The sequence below is a fragment of the Marmota monax genome, unplaced genomic scaffold (assembly GCF_021218885.2).
Source record: "Marmota monax isolate L192 unplaced genomic scaffold, Marmota_monax_Labrador192_F-V1.1 WCK01_AAM20220418_F8-fsc00145, whole genome shotgun sequence".
Classification (NCBI taxonomy): domain Eukaryota; kingdom Metazoa; phylum Chordata; class Mammalia; order Rodentia; family Sciuridae; genus Marmota; species Marmota monax.
In genome coordinates, this window is record NW_026695201.1 from 1,141,841 (window position 1) to 1,164,821 (window position 22,981).

The following is a 22,981-nucleotide window of genomic DNA, read 5'->3' on the forward strand; positions in this document are numbered from 1 at the left end:
CACTGGCTGCCTGGTTCCTGTTGCCCCAGCTGCTCAAATGATTCTTATTGTTGCTAGACTGAATGGGGAAGTTAATCTCTCTTTTCACAAATGATTACCCTGACACTTGGCACTGAGAAATTAGAGTCAAATTACATGGAGATGCATGTGATATTTGGAACAAGATTGAGCAACAGGCTCACCCTTACCAGTTAAAAAAAAAAAAAAAAACTTGGTTCAGACTCTGGATGGGAGAGCTGCACCTATTTTCTGCCCTCACACTGTTAGGTGCATATCCCATTCTCCCTTTGTGCCTCCAAGGAAGGAGGTAGTGGCAGAGGCTGATGGCAGAAGGGGCCTGTCCTGCAACGAGACCTGACCATGCAGTGGAGGCAGGATGGAGGTGGATAGGTTGAGTCTAGAGTTGCCAAGGCCCCAGATAGTGGGGAGTAGGTGGAAGAGTGCTGCACATCCAGGTGAAATTGTGGTAGGCAGAACCCCACATAAGCCAAAGAGCATCCTATGAGCTCCTATACAAATTTCATTGCACTTCTCTTATGAAACACAAACTCAATAAAATTATTATAAAATTCAAGGTGGTGATCACAGAGAATTAAATGTGTTACTGCACTGGCTGCATGTCCCTTGGAGCCAGCCTTGATACATGATCATAGACTCATTAGTTGATACTATTATAGAGGACAATCATAGGTGCTCTGAAAAAGTAAATAAAGTACCCAGTGATGTCAGAGATATGAAGGTGTTGGAATGGGAGATAAGGTAGTAACGAGAACACATGAGGGAATAATTAAAACTTATTGAAATAACAGAAAATGCTTAAGATCCTGGTTTCATTACTCAGGACTGAATTAAGTGTCCCTAGTGGTCTGGTGAATTTTCAGTGCCATGTAAGACTGTTTCATAGCAGTTGAAATAGGGGAAGATGAACACGATGGATGTTTGTAACAATGAGAGAAGTAGAAAGACTGGGCAGAGAGTCAGAATAGCTGGGGAAATGGGGAACTGAGTAGATGATCAAGGTTTTGGGAGGGTGCACACTTTCTTTTTTGCAGGCAGGAGAGGTTTCTGTCTTTTGATTGAATAAGGAAGTCAGAAGAGAGGTCTGTGGGGGTAGGTTTATTTAGAACAGAAATCAAAGGACAACTTCTCTGAGAGAAAGAAACAGCATCTGCAAGTGCCATGCTGTTTCTGCTACTTCCCTTGCTCACTGCTCTCTTCCCAGGAGGTGACAGTGAAGGTGGTAAGAACTGGGGCATCTGAACAGATGTGTGTGTGTGTGTGGTGGTGGGGGGATGGTAGTTTCCCCTGCACATACCTGGAGAGAATTAGTGCCAAGCCGGACCCATTTTGCGTATTCATACTCAAGCCCTCTGTGCTGTCATGGAGGATGTTGATAGAGCATGGGACCCTGGGGGCCAGCAGATGTCAGCTAAGGTAATGGTGGCTCTCCACTTTTCCAGATTCTGAGTCTTCCCACTGGCAACTTTCTTCCCAAAGTCTCTTCCTCGCAGTGTTTGATTTCTACCCATTCTATCTATTCTTTTGCCTCAGGGTTTGAGGAGCCTGTCTCCTACCATCTTATCCAGATATCATCCTTTTACAACCACTCCTGGAAACATCTGGGCTCAGGCTGGTTGGGGAAGCTGGAGACACACAGATGGAACAGCAGCTCGGGTACCATCATTTTCCTGTATCCCTGGTCCAGGGGCAACTTCAGTAATAATGAGTTGATGGATCTGGAAAAGTTTTTCCACACATACTTCATTAACCATCAGGGATTTTACATTTCTCAATTAATGTTTAAAGGTGAGTTTAGTTCCCTTGCTGAGGAGAAGAAAGGGATGAGGGGAGGGGCATCTCAGTGAACTTTTGATTACTCAGGGAACAGCCTTCTCTGCTCTGATTCTAATTCAACTCTCTTCAGCGTAAGACTGCAGTCACACCCTGGCCAAGGGCTATGAGCCGGAACCTGATTCTTCAAAAACCTTCAGTTTTTCCCCTATTGAACTGCTCTCTCATTGACTGCAGGGCTGTGTTTTATTAGCTCTTCTCAGGGCATCTAGTGGCCACCCTTTTCCCCAGTCTTCAACCAGGTACCCTCAGCTTCCTCATTCCTTGGTTGACTCCTTGAAGTATTATTTTCTCTTCCATTTAATCTCTTCTGTCAACCCTGTCTAAACCGTTAAAGTAACCACGGATACTTTCCCCCTAGTTTGTTACAGTCTCAGCTCTCTCGCATTAAGTCCTTCACCCCCACACCATCACTATCACCTTTGAACAATTCCCTCCCTTCTTCATATTATCATCTCTTCCTCTACCTCCAGCTCTGACCAGTTCTTATTAATGTGAACCTCTGATCAAAGCACACTGGGGTCCCTTCCCTTAAGCTCCCCAAACTCTCTTCTGCATCTATTGTCTTTGGCTTCTGCTCACTCCAGTTTTCTTATTTTTCTCCTCTAATTCATTACTCCTCTTCCCCAGATTCCTTTGATCTACAGGTTGCACTAGGCTGTGAACTGCATTCTGGGAAGGCATTTGTAGGCTTCCTGCAGATAGCAATCCAAGGATTTGAGTTCATGAGCTTTCAGAATGAAACATTCTTACCATCCCCAAAGGGTGGGGAAAAAGCCCAGAAAGCCTGCCTACTACTCAATCTCAGCCCAGCCTTCAAACATACGATACATAGGCTCATCAGTGACATCTGCCCACGTTTCACCTTGGGTCTCCTTGATGCAGGGAAGACTTATCTCCAGCGACAAGGTCAGTCTTGCAGCCCATTTCAAAGAATTTTTCTATGTTAAAGTCAAATTCGGGATAAAAAGAGAAAAGGATAATGAGTGACATTTCCAGAAGTGGGAATGATGTGTCTTGGTAGTCTTACATGGAGTTCTCAACATCATAGTCTATGTTACAGTCTGTGTCTGGATGAGTTTTCTGTTATTTGCAGTGAAGCCTGAGGCCTGGCTGACCAGTGGCCCCAATCCTGGGTCTGGCCATCTGCTGCTGGTGTGCCATGTGTCTGGATTCTACCCAAAGCCCGTGTGGGTGATGTGGATGCGAGGGGAGCAGGAGCAGCAGGGCACTCAGAGAGGTGACATCCTGCCCAATGCTGATGGGACGTGGTATCTCAGAGCAACCCTGGATGTGGCAGCTGGGGAGGCAGCTGGCCTGGCCTGCAGGGTGAAGCACAGCAGCCTAGGAGGGCAGGACCTCATCCTCCACTGGGGTGGTAAGAGATGGGGGCCCAGGATCCAGAAGGGAAGAGGGGATCTTATAGCAGAGCATGAGGACCAGCTAAAAAAAAATGACATTTACAAATTCCAGACCCCAAAAGAAGACAAATATTTAATTCAAAGAATGGAAGAATTTTAAATGATGAATCTGTAGATATAAAAAGATGTAGGATAGAAGAAGGATTCATCTCTGAAAAGAGATGAGATAAAAAAAGGAAAAATGATTTGTAAGGTAGACACTCAAGAAAAATAGTACAGGTTAATACAGCAAACGGGGAGTGCGAGGGGTAAAATGGGGGAATGGATTGGAAACAACATCCTGGTGTCCACTTGAATCTGCAGCACCTCATAGATCCCTGGGCTTGATCCTCTTGGCAGTGATAGTGGCCCTGGCTCTTCTGACAGGTCTTGGATTTTGGCTTAGAAAACACTGGTGAGTTCTTTGCATTCTTCTTTCCTGTCCCTCATCTCCAATGGTCTTCTTTTCTGTTTTGTCTTTTTCCTCTCTTTTCCTTCTCCTCTCAGCCCCATTTCCATTTTCTGCTCAGTTCTCATCTCCAGCTTATGAAGGTCTGTTATTTCTCTGTTCTCATTTGGTTCATTTAGGACATACTATGAAGCTCCTGGCAGAGCTTTCCTTTTGAAGTGAGGACCCAGCTACCCAGGTGCCCAGTCTACACCTGAACGCCACATGCAGATGACATAATTTCAACTCTCTTTGTAAACCTTTGTAATTCATTTCATTCCATGATCAGTTACCAATATATGCTCAATGTAATCTTGCAGGATTGGTTGTTCTAACCTGGTTTGTGGTGTATGAACTCTGAATGGAATAGGGTGTTAGCAATGTCTTCCTGGTAGGTATATTTGATAATCTGATGCATTTCAGATATCACACCCTCCAGAGGTCTTTCTTTAATTCATGGTGCGAAGTGTCTGTCCTCTGTTTCCTCACATTTAACTCTAACCCCCATATCCTAGCTTCCGTGGCAGGTGTGTAGGTTCATTTCTTCTTTTAAGTTTTTGAAAGTTTGAGAGCAAAGAACATGCTTTTTAAGTGTGTGTATCCCTGGTGAATTGTCTTGCCTGCATGTAACATGTTCTCAATAAAAAAAAAATTGTTGAATTTAGGTAGGTTTGTATTTTTTTAAATTCTCTGCCATCCTGACACCTGTGTTGTAGTTGACACATATTTGATGCTTGACTTAAAAGTCTTTGTTGGCCCAGAGACTTAATGCTTTCTTAGTTCTATAGTTTTTTCTAAGTCTCTGAGAAGAAATGCAGTTTTGCTTCTTACCAATTCTGTTACTCAATTTTAGGAAAATATTAGCATGTAAATTTTGTTCCAAGTTCTCAAAACTAAAAGAGCAAGGAAGGATGAAGGTCCTCCATATTCAATGTGGTTTATGGTCCAAGCAGCAGATTCATTACATTGGAGTTTGGTAGAAATGTAGAGTCTGTGGCCTGGTCTCAGATTTACTGAATTATAACTTTCATTTTTATAAAATCATGAGAAGATTCACAGGTGCATTTTTAGGTTGAAAGGCACCTCAGTGTGGTGATACCTGAAAAATGGAATCAGTGCATCACTAAAAAGGGAATCAAAAAAGAGGAATCAAAGTGCTGCCCTTGGGGATTGAAGTAGGTCCAGGTGAGTAAGGTGCATTCTCAGCAGTTATGTTCTCTACAGTTTCTGCTGCAAACACTGCCATAGTGAACACTGAGCCATGCTCCCAGGGTAAATAGAGGGGTAGGTTCCTTTGAGTGTCTGTTCACAATGTTTTTGTTACCTGATGAATACATAACCTTGTTTAGTGTATTTTGTTTAAAAATCTTATTTAATATATTCTTACATGGAAAGCAGTATGGAGATTCCTAGGAAAGCTGGGAATGGAACCACCATTTGACCCAGCTATCGCCCTTCTCAGTGTATTCCCTGAGGACCTTAAAAGAGCATACTATAGGGATACTGCCACATCAATGATCATGGCAGCACAATTCACAATAGCTAGACTTTGGAATCAACCCAGATGCCCCTCAATAGATGAATGGATTAAAAAACTGTGGCATTTATACACAATGGAGTATTACGCAGCACTAAAAAATGACAAAATCATGGATTTTGCAGGGAAATGGATGGCATTAGAGCAGATTATGCTAAGTGAAGCTTGCCAATCCTTAAAAAACAAATGCCAAATGTCTGCTTTGATATAAAGAGAGCAACTAAGATCAGAACAGGGAAGAAGAGCATGAGGAAAAGATTAACATTAAACAGAGACGAGTGGGGGGAGAGAAAGGGAGAGAGAAGGGAAACTATGGAAATGGAAGGAGACCCTCATTGTTACACAAAATTACTTATAAGAGTTTGTGAGGGGAAAGGGAAAAAAAAAACAAGGGAGAGAATTAAACAACAGCAGATGGGGTAGAGAGGGAAGATGAGAGGGAAGGGGAGGGGGATAGTAGGGGATAGGAAAGGTAGAAGAATACAACAGTCATTAATATGGTATTATGTAAAAATGTGGATGTGTAACCGATGTGATTCTGCAACTTGTATTTGGGGTAAAAAATGGGAGTTCATAACCCACTTGAATCAAATGTATGGAAGAGGATATGTCATGAGCTTTGTAATGTTTTGAACAACCAATAAAAAAAATATTCTTACAAGTAATTCATTGTATGCAGTATATCTTTTTTATTTATATATGACAGCAAAATGTACTACAATTATTATTACATATATAAAGCACATTTTTTCATATCTCTGGTTTTATACATAGTATATTCACACCAAATTGCATCTTTAAACCTGTACATTGGATAATAATGATCATCACATTCAACCATCATTAATTACCCCATGCCTCCTCCCTACCCCTCCCACCACTCGGCCCTATCTAGAGTTCATCTATTCCTCCCATGTTTCCTCTCCTTATCCTGTGGTGAGCCGCTTCTGCCGTTTCTGCAGACTATGGTCGCCATTACAAGATGGCGCTGGCTCCGCAGTGGTCTGTGACAAACAACTCCTTATTTGGGAGAGTTGGCGCATGGTTTTTCACCACCCTATGAGAAAGCTCCACGTGGCAGCTTCGCATTGGGGCTTGAGATGCTTTATTAAGGCTGGGAGGGGCATCCGAGAGGAGGAAGAAGAAATATCAAAGGCCTGAATAAACTGCTGAAAGAAGATTCCTGAGTTGCGTCTTCCTTGCGGGCAAGGGGTTGCGACATTATCCCACTATGAATCAGCCTCCTTATATCAAGGAAAACATTTGGCATTTGGTTTCTTGGGGGATTGGCTGACTTCACTTAGCATTATCTTCTCTACCTCCATCCATTTTCCTGCAAATGCCATGATTTTACTCTGTTTTATTACTGAGTAATATTCCATTGTGTATATATGCCACATTTTTTTATCCATTCATCTATTGAAGGGCATCTAGGTTGGTTCCACAGTTTAGCTATTGTGAATTGTGCTGCTCTAAACATTGATGTGGCTATGTTCCCATAGTATGCTATTTTTTAAGTCCTTTGGGTATAGACTGAGGAGAAGGATAGCTGGGTCAATTGGTGGTTCCATTCCAAATTTTCCAAGAAATCTCCATACTGCTTTTCATACTGACTTCACCAATTTGCAGTCCTACCAGAAATGTATGAGTGTACCTTTACCCTGCATCCTTGCCAACACTTATTGTTGTTTGTATGCATAATAGATGACATTCTGACTGGAGTAAGATGAAATCTTAGAGTGGTTTTGATTTGCATTTATCTTTTTGCTAGTGATGATGAACATTTTTTCATATGTTTATTGATTGATTGTATATTCTCTTCTGAGAAGTTTTTCTTCAGGTCCTTGGCCCATTTATTGATTGGGTTTTTATTTTTTATTTATTGATTGGGTTTTTATTTTTTATTTTTTGGTGTTTAGCTTTTTGAGTTCTTATATACTCTAGAGATTAGTGCTCTATCTGACGTGTGAGAGGTAAAGATTTGTTCCCAAGATGTAGGCTGTATATTTACCTCACAAATTGTTTCTTTTGCTGAGAAGAAACTTTTTTAGTTTGAGTCCATCCCATTTAGGAATAATCTACATTGCTCTTGGATAGGTAGAATTAATATTATCAAAATAACCATACTTCCAAAATCACAATACAGTTTTTAAGGCAATTCCAATCAAAATTCTAATGGCATTCCTCATTGAAATAGAAAAATCAATCATGAAATTCATCTGGAAAAATAAGAGACTCAGAATAGCTAAAGCAATCCTAAGAAGGAAGAGTGAAGCAGGTGGCATCACTATACCAAAAAGTAACAAAAACAGCATGGTATTGGCACCAAAACAGACTAGTAGACCAATGGTACAGAATAGAGGACACAGAGACTAACCCTCAAAACTACAATTATCTTATATTGGACAAAGGTGCCAAGAACATGCATTGGAAAAAAGATAGCCTCTTCAACAAATGGTGCTAAGAAAACTGGAAATCCATGTGCAACAAAATGAAATTAAACCCCAACTCTCATCATGCATAAAACTCAACTCAAAATAGATCAAGGAATTAAGAATACAACCAGATACCCTGTGTCTAATAGAAGAAAAATTAGGCCCTAATTTCCATCATGTGGCAATGGCCCCAACTTCCTTAATAAGATTCCTATGGCATAAGAATTAAAATTAAGAATTTATGCAGTATATCTTTAAACAAAAACATTATTTGAGAAGTGTTTAACAATTTTTTGAACCTGTTTAATGTGACCACAAATTTCCTAGGCTTCCAACCTTTCTACAATGCTATCTACCATATGTAAAAAAAAAAAGAAAAAGAAAATTTGTTGTCATCTCAGGAAGCCACACATATGGTTGTTTGTCATAGCTTTATCATAGTTGTTACTTTATAACATAACTTCATCTACCAATGACCAAATTTTATCTTTCTTTTTCCAGTGTATTGCATTGTTCATTAACATTGAACTATCAGGCAATAGCATTATAATTATAATAAAGCTGATCTAAAAAAACCATCTTCTGTTATACACATCACAGCCTTCTTCAGTTTATGAACATTTGATAGCATGTTAGAGATGTGTTTGGGGTCATTTTAATTGACAAAATCAGTAACAAAGAGCACAAAGTATGAAAATCATGGTACTCACCAGCCCACACAAAGGATGCTCATCCTGTAGTGGGAAGTGAAACCTCAAGACAGAGCTTCAATTTTTTTTTAACTTTCATAGGAAATGCGTTCTTCATTTAACTCACATTATGCACCACTCTCTACATATCTATGAATGTCTGCAAAAGCACTGAGAGTACTTAATTTGAGGTGATAAAAGTTTCCATAGGTAGACAAATTAGAAATTCAGAAGTCCTAACTAATGGGGATTGACTAATGACCCCAACTGACAGTGAGAGTTAAGACATGCATGACCAGACTTTAGTTACTTTAAAATCCATAAACTGATGTAACAAAACAGTTCTTAGGCACCTACTATACACTTACTATGCATCAGGTACATATTGAGTATAAAGTATTGGGAGGAAAAAAGATCATCACTGTGTTCTGAGCTTGAAATTTTTGTCTACCCAATTTGATTCTGCAGTTTATTATTTTCATTGTTTTTTTTTTGTCCTTAGCTTCCTGGAAGGACTTGCTTGAAATGAATTCTAGGAAAGTGACTTAGCCTTAATTTGCTTAGACATTTGAGAAGAGGCAACCCAGGAAAACAGGAACATCTAGAGAGACCAGGTGCAGGTGACAGCATGTGTAAGAAATTTTTCTATGCTCATATACTCTCTCATTAAGTGAGGAAGTCCATGGAACAGGGTAGAGGAGTGTGTGGCTGTGGAGTTGCTAATCAAGACCTCTGGAGACCAAGCAGGAAGCAGGTCTTATTTTATTGTGCAGTTACCATGTGTATGTACTTAGTCAGTAGCTAAGCAGATTACAGTTTGCCACCAATGCAATTTCTGCTACTGTCCTAGCAGCAACCAATTGAGGAGTGGGCCATGGAGCAAGCACAGAGACTGCAACACGCAGCCTCATGCCCAGGGCTGTGACCAGAGAGTAAGTGGTTTGCCGCTCACATGCCTCGCTTGGAAGAGTTGCCTGCCACTCAGACGCCCTTAAGATATGCGATGTATGCAGTACTCCATGCACTTGTCCCCACACCCAAAGATTTCATTCTGAAAAATTCATTCCTGCATTCATTTGTCCTTCCTTCTTTCAACACATAATAGTTTTTACTCTTTGAATGGCAAATATATTAACTGACAATAGTTCCAAAACAAAAGTTGGCTTCTTTAGATTACAAATGCAGTGTGCAGATGTTATTTAAAGCTGATCATAACTTTTTTTTTAAAGAGAGAGGGAAGTGGGGGGGGGGAGAGAGAGAGAGAGAGAGAGAGAGAGAGAGAGAGAGAGAGAAAGAGAGAGAGAGAGAGAGGGAGAGAGAGAGAGAATTTTTTAATATTTATTTTTTAGTTATCGGCGGACACAACATCTTTGTTTGTATGTGGTGCTGAGGATCCAACCAGGGCCAAACGCATGCCAGGCAAGCGCGCTACCACTTGAGCCACATCCCCAGCCCCAAAGCTGATCATAACTTAAGGAAAATATACAGGAAGTAGCCCAGATGCAGATAAAACCCTCCATTTACAGCAAAGTTTCATCTACAAAGCTCCCTACATGAATATATTTTACTTAAAAGTGCCAAATGGATTTGCCTGTTCATCTCAAAGTAGAAGGTAAAGAAAAATATTTCCAACAGACAAACAGCTGTCACTGCAGTGAGCATTCTACATCAGGCACCAGCATCTCAATTTGGAACAGAGAGAAACAGCAAATTTTCTTTTTGAAATCCTGCTGACACTTGTAAAATGTTTATATCACACCACTAGGTGGCGTAGAGAGCTAAACAGTTAACCAAGGCTGTAAGGCTGTAGATAATTGAGACTTTCTTAGGAATAAACAAAAAGATTGATTTTTGAATTTTGTGTACATGTGTGACAACATAACATGACAGTAGCATACATCTCTGTGCCATTTTCTTGAAGCAATTGTGACAGAGGCTCACTTCAGTTGCATGTCATATCCTCTGTGCCTTTGTCCCTAGACTTTTCCTGCAATGTGATTGGGACACCTGAGAGAAGCTACTTAGCATTTGTCAATGCTCAGAACTGCAAATGTCAAGCTGTAACACTCAGTGGACAATCCTTGACAATTAATGGATGGGAGGTCATGAATATGTACTTTTCTTATTTTTCAGGTAGATAATTCAGAGGCAAAATCAGTATAAAGAATCAGAAGCCCCCAGCAAGATCAGATCCCAGTTTTTTTTGTAGCAGTGAGAAGCCTGATAACATCATGAAATGGCCTTCCCTCCTTTCCTGTTTTACCCTTCCTAGTGTCCCACTCATGGTCTCTGTTATCATGTCCCTAAATAAAGTTTTATTTTTAAAGCTCCCAATGCCAATATAGACTACTTTGGTTTTCTCTTCTTTTCTCTTTTAGGATCTCCACTGTGAAAAAAAAAAAAAAAACAAGCATGATCCACTACTCTTATACAGAATATTTTCAGCACTTAGAAGTTTCCATCATGGCTTCTCATTCCAGTTAATAACCTCTTAAAGGCAACCAATACTCTGATCTCTACCAACCTAGAGTAGTTTTGATTCAATTTTTTGAAACTCACATTCTGAAATCTTAATGGTAAGTACTATGATATGCCTGTCTTTTTTTGCTGAACATTATTTCTGTTTCAGTTATCCATGTTTTTCTACGGCAGTAGTTCAACCTTTTCAATGCTGTGTACTGTTATGTCACATGATTGTAGAATATTTTTTTCCATTCTTCTGTAAATAGATATTTGAATTTTTTGCCAGATTTTAGCTATTTTGAACCATACCACTTTTAGAATTTTTGTACACACACAAACACACACACAGGTATATATATATCTCCCCCTTTTTGATGGTACTGGAGATTTAATCCAGTAGAATTCTATTTCTGAGCCACATATTCTTTTATTTTTAAATTTTATTTTTAGATAGAGTCTTACTAAGTTGCACAGGGTGACCAGAAACTTGTGATCCTCCTGCCTCAGCTATCCAAATAGCTGGGATTACTGGCTTGTGTGTGTCTTTATGAACGCAAGCACTTGTTTCTCTTGAGAATACACATAGAAATGAGATTTCTGAATCAGAGATGATGTGTTTTATTTTTTAATTTCTCTATTTTACATTTTATTTTTACTTATTAACTCATACTAACTGCACATATTAATGGTGTTTGGTGTGACATATCTACACATGCATATAACATGCCAGGATCCAGTCTCATTTTTCTTTATCCACTGCCCCCTTCCTTCACAACTGCTATTGATTACTATTCTATCTTCAGGTTTAACGTTTTTAGCTTTTACATATGAGAGGAAATATATACTACTTGTCTTTCAGTTTCTGTGCTTCTTTCACTTAATATAATGTCCTCCAGAACCATACATTTTGCTGCAAATAGGACTTTCTTTATGTTCTACTAATAGTCCATTGTGTATATATAAATTATAAATTCTTCCATCTGTTGATAACTGTGCCTATTTTGTATTTTAGCTCTTATGGAAAACATTGAACAAACATGAATGCCTAGCTTTCTGTTTTGCATGATGATTTGCGTTCTTTTGAGAAACACCCAGAATTGAAATGGCTAAATCATGTGGTAGATCTATTTTCAGTTTGTTTGAGGAAACTCCATTCTATACTGTTCTCCATGGTGACTGCACTAATTTACATTCTCACCTGCAGTGTGTAAGAGTTCCTTATTTTCACCAGCACTAACAGGTTATTTATCTATCTATCTATTTTTATCTATTTATCTATCTATCTTTATATATACGTATATTTGGTTCTGGGGATTTAATCCAGGGAAATTTTACCACTGAGTTAGATCTCCAGTTCTTTTTCCTTCTTTCTTTCTTTTTTTTTAAATTTTAAGACAAGTCCTGATAAATTGCCCACGTTGACCTTGAACTTGAACTCCTTTTGAGTCAGAGATTAAGAGAGTGTAACACTGCACTAAATCAGTCATTATAAATAGGGTGAGATGATATCTCATTATAGTTTTGATTTGCATTTCCCTGATGACTCATTATATTGGGTATTTCTTCATTTACTTATTGGTATTTTTTTGAGAAGTGTCTTTTTAGATCACTTGCCCATTTTTAAGTGGACTACTTTTTGCTTTTAATTTCATTAGTATATATTTTTTATTATTTTTATTTGTTTGACTTAGTTATATATGACAGAAGAATGCATTTATGTACTTTGCTACATCATACGTAGATGGGATATAATTTTTCATTTTTCTGAGTATACAGATTGTATAATCATATTGGTCATGTAGCCATATATTCAGTAATAATATCTGTTTTATTCTACTGTCTTTCCTATTCCCACATCCCCTCTTCTCTCCTCCCTTTCCTTCTCTCTACTTAATCTAAGGTAATACTATTCTTCTCTAGTGCCCCCTGCTTTATTGTGAATTAACATCTGCATATTAGAGAAAACATTCAGCATTTGGTTTTGGGGAATTACCTAATTTCGCTTAGCATGATATTCTCCAACTCCCTTCATTTACTGGTAAATGCCATAATTTCATTCTTCTTTAAAGATGAGTAATATTTCATTGAACATATACACCACATTTTCTTTATCCATTCATCTCTTGAAGGACATCTAGATTGGTTCCATAGTGAATACAGCTGCTGTAAACATTGATATGGCTGCATCACTGTAGTATGCTGATTTTAATTCCTTTGGGTATAGACTAAGGAGTTGGATAGCTGGGTGAAATGGTGGTTTTCTGAGGAATCTCCACACTGCTTTCCATAGTGTTTGCACCAATTCACAGTCCCACCAGCAACACATGAGTGTGCCTTTTTCCCCACATTCTCACCAACATTTAGTGTTGCCTGTATTTTTGCTATTCTGACAAAAGTGAGATGGGATCTTAGTGTAGTTTTGATTTGTTTTTCTATAATTGCTAGAGATGTTGAACACTTTTTTATGTGTTTGTTGATCAATTATATTTCTTCTTCTATGAAGTGTCTGTTGAGTTCCATAGCCCATTTTTGATTGGGATATTTTTTTTTTGGTGTTAAGCTTTTTGAGTGATTTATATACCCTAGAGATTAATGCTTTATCAGGGGTGCATGTGGTAAAGATTTTATCCCAATCTGTAGGCTCTCTCCTCATTTTATTGATTGTTTCCTTTGCTGAGAAAAATGTTTTTAATTTGAATCCATACCATTTATTGATTCTTGATTTTACTTCTTATTCTTTAGGAGTCTTGTTAAGGAAGTCTGATTCTAGGTTGACATGGTGAAGGTTTAAGCCTATTTTTTTCTTCTATTAGGTGCAGGGACTCTGTTCTAGTGCCTAAGTCTTTGATCTACTTCTAGTTGAGTTTTGTGCAGGGTGAGAGAGATAAATATAATTTCATTTTGCTGCATATGGATTTCCAGTTTTGCCAGCACCATTTGTTGAATAGGCTATCTTTTTTTTCCAGTGAATGTTTTTGGCACCTTTGTCTAGTATGACCTAACCATATTTATGTGGTTTCTTTGTTTCTTCTATTCTGTACATTTTGTTGCCAATACCATGCCATGTTTGTTACTATAGCTCTTGATATTAACCCTACATGAGATACATAGTTGGCAAGAATTTTCTTCCATTCTGTATATTGTCTCTCTGCTTTGTTAATTGTCCCCTTTTCTGTACAGAAGATTTTCAGTATTATTTTATTTTTGTAGCTTTTTAGATTTTATTTCATTTATCAATTTTTATTTCATTTTTCAATTTTTGCTTTTCTTTTATATGATTTGGGGGGTTTTGTCCATGAAATCATTGTCTCTGTCAATGTCTTGAGATACTTCCCCTGTTTTCTCTAATTTTAAGATTTCAGGTCTTTTTTCTATTTTCAGGTGAGTTTTTATAGGGTCAGAGATAGGGGTACAGTTTCTGTGTTCTATATGTGGATATAGATTTTTTCCAGCACTATTAATTTAAGAGACCATCACTTAGTCAATATATGTTTTAGGGTCCTTTGTTGAGAATCAGTTGGATGTAGTTATGTGGGATCTGTCTTCTGTTCTGTTGGTCTGGGTGTCTGTTTTTATGCCAATATCAATCTGTTTTTGTTCCTACAGTTCTATTGTTTGTCCTGAAATCAAGTATTGTGATGCTTACAGCTTTCTTCTTCATGTTCAAGATTGCTTTGACTTTGTGGGGTCTTTTGTGCTTACATATGAATTTTAGGACCTCTTTTCCTAGCTCTGTGAAGATTGTCCATTTGTATTTTGATGGGGATTACTTTGAATCCATAGATTACTTTGAACAGTATGTACATTTTAACAACATCAGTTCTTCTACTCCATGATCATAAATGGTCTTTCTTTCTTTTTTTTTCCTTTAATTTCAAAGCTACTTGCTCTCTGGGTTACATGTTGCCACCTGGGCTTGAAAGCCTGAATCTTGGACTTTCTGCTTGGCATGGTCTCCAAGTAGTTGGGATTGTGGTGTTGTAGCCACCTTAGTGATCATGGGGAAATGTTGGAAAAAATAAAAAAAAAATAGCAATACCCTGTAGCTACTAGGCCATAGGGCAGGAAAAACTCTAGCAAATTTTTGGTCCAGTTCTAAGATGGAATGCAGATATAGCAGCCTAGATCATAGGGACTGGAGAAAGTAAAATGTATTTCTGTCCCACCTGAAGTGGCTCAGAGGCAAGACAGACCTCTGTTTATGAAAAAAAAAAAAAAAAAAAAAAAAAAAAAAAAAAAAAAAAGAAGTATACTGGAGACCCACCATGGACTCACTGTAACAGCTTTTGATTGGACATATTTTCTATAAAACTCATACACCCCAAACATAGTATATCATATCTATACACATGTATCTATCTGTGTATCCATTTATCTATTTATCATATATCATCTATCTATGTCTATGGTCTGGACTCCTATTCACTTCACTTTTTTATATATTTATCCTTGTGTTGATATAACCCTGTTTCAGTTCCTTAAAATTTATAAGAAATCTTAATAATTATAGTATATCTTTCCTACTTTGTATTTTTCCAGTACATCTTGGGTATTCTTGGTTCATTTCTTACTAATAATTATTTATAGAAGTGTCAACTTCCATGGAAATACCTACTAAATTTCTTTTAAATTGCATAGATATCTAGTTTAATTTGAGGAGACTTAAATGTCTGTAATATTGACTTTTTTAAGAAACCTGTATGGTTTCCATGTGAAATCATTGAAAATTTTTTCTAAAGGCTAAAGGCATAGAATACATAGAAATATTCAGGCACTTATGTATTTTATTCCTGAGAAAACAGTATCTTTAACACCATGCCTGAAACAATTCAAGGCACAAATTCTAGTAAGAATTACAAAATAAGTGAAACCAAGGGTCAGAAATTTTCTACAGTACATTTGGAGTCAAGGAAAGCCTTCTCAGAAATATGAATCTATGCAACACTTTGAACAAGTGCACAGGAACTGCTAAGGACCCCTCTGTATTTCATCTTGAAAGTCCAGGAATATGATAGAAAGCCTGACTAGAAGAGACCTATTTGAGATAAGAACAGAAAATAGGTTTCCAGAAAGTAAAAGTGCAGGACAGATGCAAACTGAAAATTTCTTTTTTCTTTTTTTCTAGTGGTGGTGGTGGTGCTACTTCACAAATTATTTTACTGTGAAACATAAAAGCAAATAAAGCATAGAGCAAATATATAAAACTTATACAACAAATATGCAATCAACACCAATGTAAAAAAGGTTAGTTTCTTGAGATTAAGTCAAGAAACAGAACACTGCGGTGCTGTGATTTTGTGTGTTTTTTCCTGCAAAAGTTTATGTGCTGGAATCTTGGAATCCAATATTGAGAGGTTGGAAATTTTAAAGAGGTGAGTCTTAGTGGAAGGTGATCAGGTCCTGGGGGTCACACCATAGTTTTGATGGTGAATGTCCTCAAAGGCTCATGTGTTAAATATTTGGTTATCAGGGTGGGTTTAATGGGAAGTGATGGGACCTTTAGGAGTTAAAGTTCTTGGATCATTGAAAGTTTGCCCTTGAAAGGGATTGTAGGACCTCTGGCTCTTTCTCTTTTCTGTCTTCCACCTCTTTGCTCCCTGGATTGAAATGCAAGAAATTTTGCTCTGCCATGTTCTCCCAGTATGATGTGCAGCCATGCCAAAAGACCAAAATAATGGGGACACATGATTGTGGACTGCAACCTCTAAGACTTTGAGCCAAATAAAACTTTTCCTTTTTTTCCTCGGAAAGTTAATTATCTCAGATATTTCATTAGAGTGATGGGAAACTGGCTAATACAGGACACTACCCTTATTATTCAGCTTTCTACTGAGGAGTTAGGAAAGTTCATATCTGAACTCTGAAGCTATCATATGTGGTATTTAGAAGGTAGGTTCAACTTCAATCCTTTCTGACATCTAAAAAAATTCTAAATTAAAAACCAGTTGAGATCATCTCCTGGGTATGTGTTCTCACTGCCTTTCTCATACCTGATGACTTCAGCAAACTTCTGGTGCTCACAGTGAACAAGGCCATGTATTCAGTGCTAATGACAATAAAATATATTTAATAAAGCTCATTCTTTTTTCTCTACCTTTTCTGACACTCTATATTTATGGTTGGTTAATATGTACTTTTCTCTAGAGTTTCAGCCTTTATTATTCTATTCTTTGTAGTACTAGTGTTGAATTTAACCCTTGGTATTGAGTAGATTGAATGCTTATTAAGGAAATAACAAATATACAAATAAAAGTTTGTTTTACTTATTTTTATGTTCCTAGATTCCTAGATCTCTTGACTTTCTTCACTTTGGAAAATAAAAACAATTTGTCAGACTCATTAACTCTACTGTGGAGCTTTTGTCTTTTTTTCTATCATGATAGTCATATGTTTTAATAATTCCAGAAAATTCTCAGCCACAATTGCTTTAAATATATCCTCTCCCCATTATGTGTTTTTCCTCCATATAAGATTTCCATTGAAATCTATATAACAAATGAAGTGAAGGAATTCTACAATGAAATCTACAGAATAATAAAAAAGAAATTTCAGAAGACCTTAGAAGATGGAAAGATCTCATGGTCTTGAATAGGCAGAATTAATATTGTCAAAATGGCCATACTACAAAAAGTGTTGTACAGTTATTATGCAATTGCAATTAAAATTCCAAAAACACTTCTCATAGAGATAGAAAAAGCAATTGTGAAAGTAATTTGGAAAAATAAGGGACCCAGAATAAGGAAAGCCATACTTAGCAAGAAGAATGAAGCAGGAGGCAACACAATACCAGACCTTGAACTACACTACAGAGCTATAGTAACAAAAATGGCATGGTATTGGCACCAAAATGTACGTGTAGACCAATGGTACAGAATAGAAGACACAGATACAAAATCCCATAAATACAGTTATCTCATACTAGACAAAATCACCAAAAACATAAATTGGAGAAAAGATAGTCGCTTCAACAAATGTCAGGAAATGAAATTAAATTCCTATCTTTCACATTGCAAAAAACTCAATTCAAAAAACTTAAAAATTAGACCAGAGACCCTGGGCCTATTAGAAGAAAAAGTAGGCCCAAATGTTCATCATGTATGATAAGGACTTGGCTTTCTTAATAAGACACTTAACGTTCAAGCAATAAAATGAAAATCAATTAATGGTATGGATTCAAAATAAAAGGCTTCTTCTCAGATAAGGTAACAATTAATAACATGAAGATAGGGTCTACAGAATGTGAAAATTTTTTTTACCACACACACATCAGGTAAAGCACTATTCTCTAGGATATATAAAGAACTTGAAAAACTTAACCACAAATAAAAACCAAACCAAAATGAAACAACAAAAACAAGAAAAATCAATCAATGGGCTAAGGAACTGAAGATACACTTTACAGAACAAGATATACAATTGATCAACAATTATATACATTAAAAAGTTCAACATCCTTAGCAATTAGAGAAATGCAAATCAAAACTATTTGAAGATTTAATCTCGCTTCAGTCAGAATGGCAATTATTATTAAGACTACAAGTAACAATAAGTGTTGGTGAGAATGTTGGGGAAAAGGTACACCAATACACTTCTGGTGGGACTTTGAAATGGTCTGGGAAACAATATGGAGGTTTCTCAAATAATTTGGAATGGAACCACCATTTGACCCAATTATCCCAGTCCTCATTCTATACCCAGAGGATTTAATATCAACATACTATAGTATCACAGCCAATTTGATGTCAATAGCAGCTCAATTCACAACAGATAAACTGTGGAACCAACCTAGATGTTCTTCAACAGATGAATGAATAAATAATCTGTGATATATATATATATATATATATATATATATATATATATATATATAAATATATATATGAATATTAGCCTTAATACCATATATATATATATATATGATATGAATATTAGCCTTAATACCAAATTATGGCATTTTCAGGTAAATGGATGAAGTTGGAGAATATCATGCTAAGCCAAATAAGCCAATCTCCCCAGAAAACAAAGGCTATATATTTTCTCTAACATATGGATGCTGATTCATAATGGGAGGGTGGCAAGGGAAGAATGGAGAAACTTTGGATGGGCCAGAAGGATGTGAGAGCAGAAGAGGTAGTATGGGGGTGGGAATGAGACACACATAATTAACCTATGTAGATGTATGATTGCACAAATAGGGTGACTCTCCATCATATAAAACCAGAGAAATAAAATTTTGTTCTCCATTTGTGTATGATGAATCAGAATGCATTCTCCTTTCATGTATAACTAATTAGAAAAAAATATATATTTTTTTAATTTCCATAGGAACATATTGGGATAATATATCTCTATATATCTATATCTATAATATATCTATATCATCTATCTATCTATCTATCTATCTATCTATCTATCTATCTATATACACAATTGATCAACAGTCATATAAAAAAATTCAACATCCCTAGCAATTAGAGAAATGCAAATCCAAACTACTCTAAGATTTCGTCTCATTCCAGTCAGAATGGCAATTATCAAGACTACAAGCAACAATAAGTTTTGGTGAGGATATGGGTAAAAAGGTACACTAATAAAGTGGTGCAAATTATATATATATAATTTTTACTGGAATTTAAGTCAGAGTCATTCAATCACTGAGCCACATTTTAGTTTTATTTCTTTTGACACAGTATCTCACTGTTGCATACGTTGGCCTAACATTCAAACCTGCTTCCTCAGTCTCCTGAGTCTCTGGAATTAATGATGGGAGCCACTTCACCCAGCTAGGCTTTCTATTTTTGAACGTTTTTTTTTTTTTTTTTTTCATTTTCAATAGCTTTTATCTCTGCATTGCCTTAGAAGAAAATTTTCAGGTCTTCTGTCTTGAAAATATTAAAAAATTCTTTCACTTTCTCTTGTTTAACCCAATTTTTGAATTTTTATATAATCATAGCAATAATGTTATTTTAGAGGTTAAATTTGCTTTAACAATGTGCCTAATATATTATTTTATTTTTTAATTATTTCTCTTTTGTTTCTTGTATATTTTCATAACTCTCAGCAATTCAAATATAATTTACTTTCTGTGTGATTTTACTGGGGAGAAGTAAACTATTTGGTTTGTCTGACAACTTCCATTCATGATGGAATATTTCTATCTCTGTCCTCTAGTTTTAGACTATAGCTAATGCTAAGTGTCAAGTCAATGAAAGTGACTTAGGAACAAAGCACCAAACCACTCCACCAATCAGGCACCAATGGAACTACCTGTCAATCAGCCGGGTCTCCTGGCCAATCCTGGATCTCAGCCAGCTCTCCCCAACCAACCCCAGTAGGATAAGAGACTCTATAAACCCCCCTTTCTGTTCCAAGTCCTCCCTTCCTGCCCTAAGCCCATAAAAATTCCAGTCTGGTCTCCTCAGATTCTCTTCTTGCACTCCTGGTTGAGAATTCTGCCTGGGAGCAGAATCTCAACAAATCTCATTTAGTAGTCTTTTAAAATCTGCCTCCTTTTGATGACCACTGCCTGACCTTACATCCGGTGCAGGAACCTAGGAGGGATTTTCGGGCTATTCTCATAAGGGATTGAAGTCCACTGTCCTGTCAAATGAACTAGGAAATTCCTAAATTGCCTCTTCCCTTCTCCCTTCATCCGGGGAGACAGGAGTGGGGTAAGTTCCCATTTCCTCTGGCTTACCAGCCCCTTTCCATTCATAGGGTCTATCCATAAGTCATGTGCATGCCATAGACCCCGCCCATTCCATTTAAGACTCTGGGAACTGTGGAAATATCCCAGTCCTTCTGGGAGCCACTCCAATCCTTTTGGGCCCCTGGTGGGTTGCAGGAATCTTTCAACCCCCACGTGGCACTTCTCCTTTCCTCAGGTGATAGTGAACACAATTTGGAACACTTTTTTCTGTTCCCATTCACCTCTGAGGGGGCCAGAAAGTCATGGGAAACACAAGTCCTCTTTAGACATCAAAACTCCTCTGGGCTCTTTATACTAAAATTCTGCCAAACTCACTCAAGATCTATGCCATAAATGCTTGGTTTTTTATTCAACTGTGGCCTGGCCCCAATATGAACTGGGCAATGTGTCAAAATGGCCCCCACAAAGAATTTTTGACTTCCAAGTCCTCAGTCCTCACTGATTTAGATAATTTCTGTCGCCAGAATTTTTTTTTATATAATTGTTGATCCATTGTGTACCTATATGTATTTATAAATCTATGTATCTATATATCTATATAATTATATCTGTATTTATATCTATATCTATATATCTAAGTCCCTTATGTGCAGGATTTTTGGGATATCTGCTCCCATCCCACTGTCTGTTCTATCTGTTCTACTGCTCAAGTCTTCCTTGCTGGGGAAAATCCCAAATCTCTCTTCCATCATTCAACTTCTCCTTCTACATTCTCAGAATCACCCAATTTGCTTTCAGCACTACTTCCTGTCTTCTTCCACCCTACCCACACCAATCTGCTCCTACCACCCCTTTCACACCTCCGCCCCTTTCCCCCTCCTCCTGCCAACACAGTTCCTCCTGCCCTGGTCCCTTCAACTCCCTCTTCTCCTGCAGCCATGACTCCTCTGCCACCTCTTCTACTGATATGACAGTTTCTCCTTCCCCTTCATCCCTCTTCGCCTCCACTCCTTCCTCCTCTCCTGCAGCCATGATTTCTCTGCCCATCTCTTCTACTCATATAACACTTCCCCCTCCCCTTCCATCTCTCTCCCCCTCCTCTCCTTTCTCCTCTCTGGCAATCATGATTACCTCCACCCACTTACCCCTGGCTTCTTCTGTCAGTGTCCACACTCAGTCCCACCAGACCCTCTTATCAGATAACCCAAAGTTCCTTTTTCCTCTCAGGGAAGTGGCTGATGCCAAAGGGATTTTCCAAGTACAAGTCCCATTCTCACTTCAAGATCTTTCCCAGTTTGAAAAGCACCTTGTGTACTTCTATGCTGACTCATCTACTTATATTAAGGAATTCCAATACCTCTCTCATACTTACAATCTTACCTGGCATGACATCTATATCATTCTCACCTCAACCTTACCCACTATTGAGTGAGCCTGCATCCAGCAGGCCACATGAGATCATGCTGATCAAATTTGTCTAACAGATATAACTCTCCCCACAGGTGAAGCAGCCATTCCCCTAACTGAACCAACTGGGACTATCAAGATGGCCAATAAGGTCGCTGTCACTGCACTCGCGTGGTCCAATATCTTATAGTAGGAATGCAGGTGGTTTCCAATAAGGTAGTTAACTTTAATAAACTGAAAGAGATCACCCAAGATTCAGATTAAAGCTTTATTTCTTAACTACCTTACAGAGACCCTCACCAAATATATCAAGCTGGATCCTAAGTCTCCCTCCAGGGCTACAGTGTTAGCCAATGATTTCATTACTCAATTGGCCCAAGATATTAGGAAAAATAAATAAAAAATAAAAACTCAATCAAGCTGAGGAGGGCCCTCAGACCCCTATCTGAGATCTGATGAAAATGCCTTTAAAGCAGGCTTCATTGCAGAAAAAGGTAACACTCCAAATCCAGGCCTAGACAGTGGCCCTGAAGCTTTTAGCTCCAGTGAAATCTTCACTGGGGATCCAGCATTCCTCTCCACCAGGGAGTTGCTTCACATGTGGATGAGAAGGTCACTGGACTCACCAATGCCCAAGTTCACAGCCCCCAACTCCAGGCTCTGCCCCACCTATAAGCAGACAGGACATTGGAAGAGTGACTGTCCCATGGCTGGCCCTTCCTAGGATCCTCCACACAGGTTTATGACCAGCCAGGCAGTCCCTTCCCTTGAACTATTGGAGTGTGAAGAAGACTGAAGAAGCCCAGACTCAAGGGCCCCCACCACCCTTTCTGAGCCCAGATAATACTCCAGGTAGTGGGTAAGTCCATTACCTTCCTTATGGACATGGGAACTACCTATTCTGTCTTGCCTGCGCACTCTGGCCTCTGTTTCCTTTCCAGGTCTCAGTTATGGGGACTGACAGCAAAACCTCTTCCCAAACCAAACTGTTAAGCTGGCCTGTGCCCTGTAGAGATGCCCTTTCACACACCCTTTTCTGGTCATTCCATCCTTTCTGATTCCTCTCCTAGGCAGAGATGTTCCCCAATTACTAGAAGCCACC

At 38.1% G+C, this 22,981-nt stretch overlaps 1 protein-coding gene across 2 annotated transcripts; it reads left to right on the top strand.

The window, feature by feature from the left end:
- Nucleotides 1-1,094: 1,094 nt before the first annotated feature.
- Nucleotides 1,095-4,363, top strand: LOC124082636 (T-cell surface glycoprotein CD1a-like). Of its 2 annotated transcripts, none has more exons than XM_046429108.1 (6): nt 1,095-1,240; nt 1,552-1,806; nt 2,482-2,760; nt 2,948-3,229; nt 3,576-3,666; nt 3,840-4,363. In XM_046429108.1, exons 1-6 carry the CDS (start codon nt 1,180-1,182, stop codon nt 3,880-3,882), a joined length of 1,011 nt encoding a protein of 336 aa, XP_046285064.1. In that variant the 5' UTR covers nt 1,095-1,179; the 3' UTR covers nt 3,883-4,363. The 2 variants fall into 2 exon arrangements, with proteins under 2 accessions (XP_046285064.1, XP_046285065.1); XM_046429109.1 differs by having other exon boundaries at nt 1,095-1,237.
- The last annotated feature ends 18,618 nt before the right edge of the window (nt 4,364-22,981 follow it).